Source organism: Taudactylus pleione, unplaced genomic scaffold (genome assembly GCF_031769625.1).
Source record: "Taudactylus pleione unplaced genomic scaffold, aTauple2 ptg000433l, whole genome shotgun sequence".
NCBI classification, from domain to species: domain Eukaryota; kingdom Metazoa; phylum Chordata; class Amphibia; order Anura; family Myobatrachidae; genus Taudactylus; species Taudactylus pleione.
In genome coordinates, this window is record NW_028284835.1 from 92,886 (window position 1) to 104,808 (window position 11,923).

Genomic DNA, 11,923 nt, shown 5'->3' on the forward strand with positions numbered 1-11,923 from the left:
CAAGTAAAAGTAATAACATGCAGAAAAAGAAAATAGGGGGCTCATTTCCCTATTCAGACAGGTTCAATTTAGTAGCATCGTTCTTTTGTTTTACTGGTGGACAAATATTACACGGATGTTATTACACATCAGTCATTCACCAACACCTTTCCGCCATGTAGACAGCATGCCATGCAGGGGACACAGTAACGTGTGTCACGCCAAGCTGCCAGGGGAGACAGACCACCTGGGTGGGTGAGGGGCATAGAGAAAAACAAGCAGAGACCACCAGTCAGAGGGGGGGGGGGGGGGGGGGGTCGGAGCAGAGACCACCAGAGAGATAGATGGGTGAGCGCTATGTATCATTTCTGTGTAATCAAAATAAAACAGGAACTTTCCGAAAAGCAGTAATATGAATCAGATTTATTACAATGTAATCAGCTCCAAGGCACATAACAGTGGTCTGTTTTACTACAGAAATGTAATCTGGACAAAGAAAAGTTTATCCCACCCTAAATGTACAGACAGCAATTTGCTCTACTGCTTAAAAGCATCCGTGCAAAAAGAATATATATATTTATATATATGTACGTACGTATATGTTTATAATTATATATAGAGAAATATATATATAAACATAAACATGTAACCCTTTACTGGCCAAGAGACAGCAGTTACTGCCAGCACTTGCCGGATTAAACCAATTAAAATTGCATTGTGTAGACCTGCAGCAACCTGCAAACGGATAATTACACTGGATTATACACCCTCCCGTAGTATCAGTGACAAAAAAACAAACCTCATCATTAAGGGGACAGGGGGGGAAAGAAATAACATTGTGTGATGTGTCCGTCACACCCACCTCAAAAGGAAAACGGGGATAGGTTTTGTTTTAAAGATTTAATAGATTCACTGTCCACCCCTCGGACTTGAGAGGAGTGTGCACATCACAAAACTTACACACCAGCAGCATCGCTAAGTGCTAAGACCAATTACCTAGTGGACACACTTGCCACAGAAGCTGGAAAAATGGAGGGAGGGTGGGATGGAGGGGAGTAAAAAAAGGGAGAGGACAGATAATATCCCACAACACCCAAACATGATTTGTGTCACCCTTCAAATGAAGTTTACATAACAAGTGTCTCAAACTCCTGAAACACCACAAAAAATAAGATCTGTACATAAGACTAAGTTTTTATGAACATCCAGCCCAACAGTCAAGCTCTGATTCTGCAAACGCTTTATACAGCCTCCATCGTGCCTCCATTCCCGGGACGTACGAGCTCTGGGTCTCCAAGTCCTGTCCCACATACGTCTTTTTTTTTTTGTGTTTTATTTTTTGTTTTTTTACTTCATCATAATAAAACTCCAGCACATTATCCCCAAAAAAGATGATAGTACAAACTGTTCAATTTCACGGTTCCAAATCCCAAATGGCCCCAAACCCGTTGTTGGATTAATCACATCTGGGAAAATCACGGCCTTTTGTATGTTTGCAGGCTGACCCAGGGGAGTGGGATAAACCAAGTTAGATGTAAATATATGATGTCCAATATCCTCGTCACCGCACTCTGGAGCCTGTCCTTGGTCTGCAGGTTATAGATGACGTGATGCACATACAAGTGAAATCCACTCTTACTATGGGTCTCTCTCCTTTTTCACCTTTACATCCCCTGCAAGGATTGTGGCAATTTCCCCCTGCATAAAAGCCCAAGGAACATTGGATCCGACCAGGGGGCACTTCTCTCCACTGGGGCAGTAAACCTCACCTGTTGCTCCCTGGGCCTTGATACTTTCCCGGGAACAGGGGAAACAGAACTTGTGGCTGGGTACAGATGGGCACTGGACAAAATGAGTGTCCTCCAGACGCTCATGGCAGATGGTGCAGCATAGAGGGCCACTGTTGGCCATGGGCGAGTCAGGAATGTTCTGGGGGTGCACTTGGTCCATTCCCGGATGGGGGGCTCCTCCAGCAGGTGCCACTTGAAGGCTGAGTTCCGCTGAGCCCCCACCATTGCGAGAATTCAGACGTCTCGATGCCGGTGACACCGGGCTGCTGCTGTTCCGGCGAGCAGATGAGGTGGTGGAGTGCACAGGAGGTACCCCACCTGCCTGTCCATCCTTGGGGGAATGAGCAGTGCCCAAAGTGTCTGTAACGGACTGCAGTGCTGCCATTGGTGAGGGGCCACTTGGTGGGGCACTCTCAGGTGGGGTGGTTCTTTGAGGGTGCCCAGGGCCAAGGGGCGGTGGTGGTGGGGCAGGGCCGCCATAGGATGCTACCGAAGAGGAAGAGGACGGAGTCCCTCCAGCAGCTGCTAAGCTCAACTGTTTTATACCATCCGGTTGTCCGGTGAGCCACATCTGTCCCTCAGCAGAATCTGGTTCAGGTGAGGCTTTGCGTTTCCTCGCTCCACCTCTAGCCTGACTGCTTCCGCCAGCGGAGGAGGATGCAGCCGCAGCAGCTGCCGCAAGGGCCCGCGGAAGGTTCACCAGGGCACTTGGCAGCATGGGACAGCCAGGGTCAAGATAGGGCTGTGGGAGCATGTCCGCTCCTACCATCTCTTTAAAGAAGCGTACTGACTCAGGAAGCAAGTCTCCAAGCAAGCGCCAATCTCCGGAGCCATGCTTCCTTTCGTATTCCAGGTACTTAAAGCCAGAAGACAGGCCACGGCCAAAGTCCTTCATGCAGTCCTGGTACATCTGCTTGGCTACACCAGAAGCTGAGCTGAACACATTGAGTGAGCCACTAGGATACTCCACAAACAGTTTTAGCTCATAGTCCAGCAAGCCCGGCTTGGATGTAGCATCAAAGGCAAATACTCGTCCCAGCAAAGCATGGTCTTTTTTGAAACGAACATCAAAAGGTGTACATGCGGATAAGGTGAGCAAAGCATCCCGCACAGGCTTGGGCTTTCCTGCCCACTCCTCTGCCCGGCTACGCAGGCTCTCTGTAAGTTCGGATAAAGCCTCACTATTCCGCTGCTTTTCCTTTAACTCCCGCTCCTGGTCAGTGCTGGACACAGAACCTGGACGCTTGGGGTCACCAGAAGAGGTTGCTGTAGGAGGTGGCGGGACACTGAGGCCACTAGAGCCAGCGGGACCTCTTCCAAGTACATGGGGGGCACCAGACGAAGAGGCTGTTGGAGGGCCATTAAGCAAGGTCTGAGGGAGCAGATTTGGGGGGACACTCAGCTGCCCAGGTGCCAACTGGGGGATTAATCCATGCCCCGCACGACCCCGAGAATTTGGGCTCTGTCGATTCAGTTCTGGGGGGCCATCCTCGCCTGGTTTCGGGAACCCATTAAGGCCATTGGGAAGCCGAGCCGCGGCGGCCAGCGTGTATTCAAAGCGGCCGCGGTCAGTGGCCAGTCCATACCTCTCTAATCCAGATGCCGCCGCCTTCGAGGCTCCATCCAAGTGGTTGAGCTGCGCTGTGTCCTTGGCGGTCAGGGCAGCCTGCACGGCCGGGTGCTGTTTAGCTGCCCCACCAGATCCGGGCCCCTGTGGCCCCGGAGAGCGACCATCCTGGAAGCCATGGCTGCGCTTCAGCTGACGTGCTGTGTCGATTACGAACTCTATTCTGTCTGCACCCTCATAGTTGACACAGCCACGACAGACTGGCTCAGTGAAGTCCCAGATCATGGCCCATGGCATGCGTGGCAAGTCACACAGGTAGCAGGACTGCCGGCGTGATGAGGACACCTGTGCCGCTGACATGCTGCACAGGGGGGCCCCCGCGGGGAGGCTGTCTCCAGGGGCCGTGTGCAGAGAACGCTGTAGCTGCTCCGGGTCTGGCGGCTGTGTGTACACCGCTCCGTGCTCTGCTCTCGCCTCAGTCTCAGCTTCTCTGCAAGCCGCAGCCCGCCTGGAGCGCGCAATGCCGAGGCCGCGCAGGGCTGGGATTCCGCGCATGCGTACGTGCGCGCTGCCGCCGGGCTCCGTGATGACGCCTCGCCCCCACCAGCCGAGGAATGCCACCTGGCCGTGACGTCACCGTCACTCACAAACATGTTGTTGCGTCGCTGGAATTAGCCCGCGCATGCGCCGTGCCCACCCCCGCCCCGTCTGCGGCCCCTGTGGACACGTGGGCCATGCCAAGCACGTGACTCTCGCTGCAGCACATGGTGCGTGTCGTGTTAGACGAGGTAGGGCGGCACTACAAGTCCCAGCATCTCACCCCATTAGACATACTTATGTTCACTGGGTTACCCAGTGTCAGCAATGCCTCCTCTGCAGGTCAGGACATGCTCACTACAGGGAAAGCCGTAATATTATACGTCACACACCCGTTGCACGTCTCTGCCCAGCACAGCATGCTGTCTATTTATATTAGATCAGGACACTAATATACTGGGAGAGTATAGGCTGGTAACACTCGTACAGCTAGAAGACGGTAGACTGGCAAAACAATTGCTGAGAGAGGGGAGGCTGCCACCACTACTATGCTAGGAGAGGCAGGCACCACTAAGTATACTGGGTGAAGAGAGACTGGCACCACAAGTGTGCTGGGACAGATTGGCTCCATTAGTATGCTAAAAGGAGAAGTTGGAAACACTAGAGTGCAGGGAGGAGCGGTTGTCGCCACTAGTGTGCATGTAGAGGAGAGGTTGTCGCCACTAGTGTGCATGTAGAGGAGAGGTTGGGACCACTAGTGTGCTGGGTGAGGAGAATTTGTCACCACTAGTATGGGAGAGTAGAGATGAGTATCACTAGTATGCTAGGAGAGGAATGATTGGCATCATTAGTGTGTTGGGAGAGGAGAGGTTGGCACCACTAGTGTGCCGGGAGAAGAGAGTTTTACACCACTAGTGTGGGAGAATATGTCACCACTAGTATGGGAGAGTAGAGATTGGCATCACTAGTGTGGTAAGAAAGGAAAGGTTGGCACCACTAGTATGCTGGGAGAGGAGCGGTTGGCACCACTAGTGTACTGAGAGAAGAGAGGTTGGCACCACTAGTCGCAAGGAAAGGAGAGGTTGGCATCACTAGTATGCTGGGAGAGGAGAGGTTGGCACCACTAGTGTGCATGTAGAGGAGATGTTGGCACCACTAGTGTGCAGGGAGAAGAGAGTTTGACATCACTAGTGTGATGGGTGAGGAGAATTTGGCACCACTAGTATGGGAGAGTATAGACTGGCATCACTAGTGTGCTGGGAGAGGAGAGGTTGACACCACTAGTGTGCAGGGAGAGGAGAGGTTGGCACCACTAATGTGCTGAGAGAGGAGAGGGTGGCACCAATAATGTGCAGGGAGAAGAGAGTTTTACACCACTAGTGTGGGAGAATTTGTCACCACTAGTATGGGAGAGTAGAGATTGGATCACTAGTTTGTTAAGAAAGGAGAGGTTGGCACCACTAGTATGCTTGGAGAGGTTGACACCACTGGTATGCTGGGAGAGGAGAGTTTGGCACCACTAGTATACTGGGAGAGGGCACCACTAGTATGTTGGTGGAAGAGGAGAGGTTGACACCACTGGTATACAGAGAGAGGAGAGGTTGGCACCAGTAGTATGCTGCAGAGAGGCTGGCACCATTAGTATGGTAGGAGAGGGGAGACTGGCACCACTGCTATTCTGGGATAGGAGTGGTTGGCACCATTAGTATAAGGGGAGACTGGCACCACTAGTATGCTGGGATAGGAGTGGTTGGCTCCATTAGATTGCTAGAAGACGGGTACCACTAGTATGCTGGGTAAGGAGATGTTGGCATGACTAGTAGGTTTTGTGGGGGAAGTTGGCACCACTAGTACCCTAGGAGGGAGAGTCTTGCACACTAGTATGCAGGAGAGACTGGCACCAATAGTATTCTGGTAGTGTGGTATTACGGTGCTGAGAGATTGGTGACTGGCACCACTAGTATGCTGGGACAGTGGTGACTGACATAACTAATTCTGGGAAGGGAGAGGCTGACACCACTAATATGCTTGGAGGGTATTATTTCTTTATTACCAGTTATTTACAGTGCCTTGAAAAAGTATTCACCCACTTGGCTTTTTAACTTTTTTGTTACATTACAACCTGTAATTTATTTATTTTATCTGAATTTTACGCGATGGATCTGCACAAAATAGTCTAATTTGGTGAAGTGAAATGAGAAAAATATATATATTAAAAAGAATCTTTATAAATAAAATTCTGAAAATTGGCATGTGCATATGTAATAACCCCCTTTGCTATGAAGCCCTTCCAAAGTTCCGGCGCAACCAATTGCCTTCAGAAGTCACATAATTAGTGAAATTAAGTCCACCTGTGTGACATCTAAGTGTCACATGATCTGTCAGTATAAAGTATAAACACACCTTTTCTGAAAGGCCCCAGAGGCTGCAACACCACTAAGCAAGAGGAATCACACCATGAAGACCAAGGAGCTCTCCAAAAAAGTACAATTCTGGGTTGGGTTATAAAAAAATATCCAAATCTTTGATGATCCCCCGGAGCACCATCACATCCATCATCATCAAATGGAAAGAACATTGTACCACAACAAACCTGCCATGAGAGGGCCGCTCACCGAAACTCACAGACTGGGCAATAAGGGCATTAATCAGAGAGGCAACACAGAGACCAAAGGTAACCCTGAAGGAGCTGCAGAGTTCCACAGCAGAGACTGGTGTATCTGTGCATGTGACCACAATAAGCTAGAGGGGCTAGAAAAATTACTTAGGGATAAAAATAAGAAGACACGATTTTAGTTGCCAAAAGGCATGTGGGCGACTCCACAAATGTATGGAGGAAGGTGCTCTGATCAGATGAGTCTAAAATTGAACTTTCGGCCACCAAGGAAAACGCTATGTCTGGCGCAAACCCAACACATCTCTTCACCCAAGAACACTGTCCCCACAGTGACACATGGTGGTGGCAGCATCATGCTGTGGGGATGTTTTTCATCAGCAGGGACTGGGAAACTGATTCGAGTCGAGGGAAAGTTGGATGGTACTAAATACAGGGATATTTTTGAGCAAAACCTGTTTCAGTCTGCCTGTGATTTGAGACTGGAGCTGGAGCAGTTTTGCCTTGAGGAATGGGCAAAAATCCCAGGGGCAAGATGTGGCAAGCTCATAGAGACGTATCCAAAGCGACTTGCAGCTGTAATTGCCGCAAAAGGTGGCTCGACAAAGTACTGACTTTAGAGGGGTGAATAGTTACGCACGCTGAAGTTTTCTGTTATGTTGTCCTAAATATTGTTTGATTCACAATATAAAAAAAACAACTTCACAGTTGTAGGCATGTTCTGTGAATGAAATGATGCACACCTTCAAACAATCCATTTTAATTCCAGGTTGTGAGGCAACAAAACATGAAAAATGCAAAGGCGGGTGAATACTTTTGCAAGGCACTGTATATAGCGCACACATATTCCGCAGCGCTTTACAGAGAATATTTGTCCATTTACATCAGTCCCTGCCCCAGTGGAGCCTACTACACGCACACACTTACGTATATATTTTTGGAGTGTGGGAGGAAACCGACGAACCCGGAGGAAACTCAGACAAGCACAGGGAAAAACTCCACAGAGCTAGGGCTGCAGTGATAGAAGCCTACACCATTACTATGTTTGAGGGCAGAGAGGCTGGCACCATTAATATGCTTGGAGGGTAGTATGTTGGGGTCAGAGAGGCTGGCACCACTAGTATGATGGGAGGAAACTGGTTGGAGGCAGGTACCACTAACCTGAAAGAAATGTCTGGCACCACTAGTATGCAGGGAAAGGATAGGCTGGTTTGCTGGGAGAATAGTGGCTGGCTCTACTGGAATGTTGGAAAATGATAGACTGACACCATTAGTATGCTGGGACAGTAGTGGCTGGTAACACTAATTTGCTAGGGAGTAGGGCTGGCACCACTAATATGCTGGTAGAGGAGAGTCTGACACCACTAGTATGCTGGAAGAGGATGGGCTGGCACTACTAATATGCCAGGAAAGTAGAGACTGGCATCACTAGTATGCTGGGAAAGGAGAGACTGGCATCACTAGTATGCTGGGAAAGGAGAGGCTGACACCACTAGTATGCTTGGAGAGGATAGGTTGGTACTACTAATATGCCAGGAAGGGAGAGACTGGCCTCACTAGTATGCTGGGAAAGGAGAGACTGGCATAACTTGTATGCTGGGAAAGGAGAGGCTGACACCACTAGTATGCTTGGAGAGGATAGGTTGGTACTACTAATATGCCAGGAAAGGAGAGACTGGCATCACTAGTATGCTGGGAAAGGAGAGACTGGCATCACTAGTATGCTGGGAAAGGAAAGGCTGATACCACTAGTATGCTTGGAGAGGATAAGGATAGGTTGGTACTACTAATATGCCAGGAAAGGAGAGACTGGCATCACTAGTATGCTGGGAAAGGAGAGACTGGCACCAATAGTATGCTGGGAAAGGAAAGGCTGACACGACTAGTATGCTGGGAAAGGAAATGCTGGCACCTCTAGTATTGTGGGGAAGACTTGCAAGACTAATGCTGGGAGAGGACAGACTGGCACCATTAGTATGTTGAGATAGGGAGGCTGGCGCTGGCACTTTTTCGAAAACAGGCTGGCTTTTTTATTGTCCTAATAGAGGACAGGCTAGCACTTTTGCTATCCTAGTGGTGGAGAGGCTAGCAGAGTAGCTATCCTGGGAGAGGAGAGGCTAGCATTGCTGGTAGAGAAGAGACTACCTCTGCTGTTATGCTAAAACAGGTGAGACTGGCACTGCCAATATGCTGTGAGTAAAGATGCTAGCCCTGCTGCCATTCTGGGAGAGTAAAGGCTCACACACTGCTATGCGATGAGATGAAAGGCTTGTACTGCTGCTGTGCATTGAACAGAGAGGCTGCCACTTTCTGCTATCCTAGTAGAAGAGAAGGGAGCCACATGGGAAGGGAGGGGTGTTGGCACTGCCTGCTGTTGTGCATTTCAGGTGATGTAGTCACAATGTGTATATTTGATGGATGCTGCCACTGTAGATAGGGGAGCTCATACTCCACTTTATACAACTGCTACTGTTCATACAATTTTCCATGTGTGCAATTACATATTAGTATGATGCCAGGAATCGGGGTTCTTGGAGTCCAGTGTGTGTACGCTTAAGCTAGATAAATAGACACAATTCTATTCACACTGTTTCGCTGTTGCTTGGGCAAACATCCAGCGAAGGATTCTGGGACTCTTGGTAGCTCTCATTCTGGCGTTCGGCCATACCCCTCCCAATGGATGCCTTTCTGTGTTGCCATGGACACCTTGAGAAGAGCGCAGTATGACTCCACCCCGGGAAACACACTTAACCCCTTGCAACACCATGCATAAATCTACACAGTACTGATAGTGGGTCTGAGATTCTCAGCAGTTACTTACAAATAAAAGCATGTTATAGACTAATCAGCAGCCAACATATACCTAAGCCTAATAGTCATATGCTAGTAACATACTGGCCATTAAATCTAGCAATCAGACAGGTTACCCCAAATGCACCCACAGTTAGCCAAGTCATTCCAATCTGACCCACATTTAGTCAGTAGTCATCACAAGCGACCCACTGGTTGCTGCTAGTAATCCCAAATTGACAACATATTAACAGGCTAAACTGCTGTGTGACGTCACATAAATCAATGAACTGCAATACACTCAGCTAAATGGTAAAATTTGATTTTGAAGTGTTTTGTATTAGGACAAATCAGCAGATGAGAGAGGAGAGTTTATGGATGGAGAGTTACAGTAAGTCCCGAGTGGAGGGAATAGGGAAGCGGAAATAACAGATACTGCACTGCAGAAGCAGTCAATATATCAGGGCGGCTGAGAGAAACATGGAGGGATGAGGAGAGTGCAGCGAGGATGATGGGAGGCTGTGAATAACATGGATGGATGTGGAGAGTGCTGCGAGCATAATGGGAGACTTAGAATAACATGGAGGGATGAGGCGAGTGCAGCGAGCATAATGGGAGACTTAGAATAACATGGAGGGATGAGGCGAGTGCAGCGAGCATGATGGGAGACTGATAATACATGGAGGGGAAAGGAGAGTGCACCGAGGATGATGGGAGGCTGTGAATAACATGGAGGGATGAGGAGAGTGCACCGAGGATGATGGGAGGCTGAGAATAACATGGAGGAATGGGTAGAGTGCAGTGGGGATGATGGTAGACTAACAATAACATGCAGGGATGAGGACAGTGAAGTGAAAATGATGGGAGACTGAGAATAACATGGAGGAATGGGTAGAGTGCAGTGGGGATGATGGAGACTAACAATAACATGGGAGTGTTGGGGAGAGTGCAGCGAGGATGTTGGATGACTGAGAATAACATGGAGGGATGAGGAGAGTGCAACGAGGATGATGGGAAACTGAATAGCATTGAGGGATGATGAGAGTGCAGTGAGTATGATGGGAAACTGAGAATAACATGGAGGGATGAGAGTGAAGTGAGGATGATGGGTGACTGAGAATAACATGGAGGGATGAGGAGAGTACAGTGAGGGTGATGGGAGACTGAGAATAACATGGGATGAGGAGAGTGCAGTGTGGGTGATGGGAGACTGAGAATCATATGGAGGGATGAGGAGAGTGCAGCGAGCATGATTGTAGACTGAGAATAACATGGAGGGATGAGAAGAGTGCAGTGAGGGTGATGGGAGACTGAGAATAACCTGGAGGAATGAGGAGAGTGCAGTGAGGGTGATGGGAGACTGAGAATAACATGGGATGAGGAGAGTGCAGTGTGGGTGATGGGAGACTGAGAATCATATGGAGGGATGAGGAGAGTGCAGCGAGCATGATTGTAGACTGAGAATAACATGGAGGGATGAGAAGAGTGCAGTGAGGGTGATGGGAGACTGAGAATAACCTGGAGGAATGAGGAGAGTGCAGTGAGGATGATGGGAGACTGAGAATAACATGGGGGGGATGAACAGTGTAGTGAGGATGATGGGAGACTGAGAATAACATGGAGGAATGGGTAGAGTGCAGTGGGGATGATGGAGACTAACAATAACATGGGAGTGATGGGGAGAGTGCAGCAAGGATGATGGGTGACTGAGAATAACATGGAGGGATGAGAGTAGTAAGGATGATGGGTGACTGAGAATAACATGGAGGGATGAGGAGAGTACAGTGAGGGTGATGGGAGACTGAGAATAACATGGGATGAGGAGAGTGCAGTGAGGATGATGGGAGACTGAGAATCATATGGAGGGATGAGGAGAGTGCAGTGAGCATGATTGTAGACTGAGAATAACATGGAGGGATGAGGAGAGTGCAGCGAGCATGATTGTAGACTGAGAATAACATGGAGGGATGAGGAGAGTGCAGCGAGCATGATTGTAGACTGAGAATAACATAGAGGGATGAGGAGAGTGCAGCGAGCTTGATGGGAAACTTGAGAATACATGGAGGGATGAGGAGAGTGCAGTGAGAATGATGGGAGACTGAGAATAACATGGCGGGATGAGAAGAGTGCAGTGAGTATGATGGGTGACTGATAATAACATGGAGGGATGAGGAGAGTGCAACGAGGATGATGGGAGACTGTGAATAACATGAAGGGATGAGGAGAGTGCAGCGAGGATGATGGTGACTCAGAATAATACGGAGGGATGAGGAGAGTGCAGTGAGGGTGATGGGAGACTGTGAATAACATGAAGGGATGAGGAGAGTGCAGTGAGGATGATGGGTGACTGAGAATAATACGAAGGGATGAGGAGAGCGCAGTTGGTGATGGTAGACTAACAATAACATGGAGGGATGAGGTCAGTGCAGTGAAAATGATGGGAGACTGAGAATAACATGGAGGGATGAGGAGTGTGCAGTGAGGGTGATGGGATACTGAGAATAACATGGAGGAATGAGAAGAGTGCAGTGAGTATGATGGGTGACTGAGAATAACATGGAGGGATGAGGAGAGTGCAACGAGGATGATGGGAGACTGTGAATAACATGAAGGGATGAGGAGAGTGCAGCGAGGATGATGGTGACT

At 49.1% G+C, this 11,923-nt stretch overlaps 1 protein-coding gene across 1 annotated transcript; it reads right to left on the minus strand.

The window, feature by feature from the left end:
- Positions 1–387: 387 nt before the first annotated feature.
- On the minus strand, positions 388–3,812 carry IRF2BPL (interferon regulatory factor 2 binding protein like). The gene has a single exon (XM_088447456.1). It carries the CDS (start codon positions 3,694–3,696, stop codon positions 1,618–1,620), a length of 2,079 nt encoding a protein of 692 aa, XP_088303582.1. The 5' UTR covers positions 3,697–3,812; the 3' UTR covers positions 388–1,617.
- Between the last annotated feature and the right edge of the window lie 8,111 nt (positions 3,813–11,923).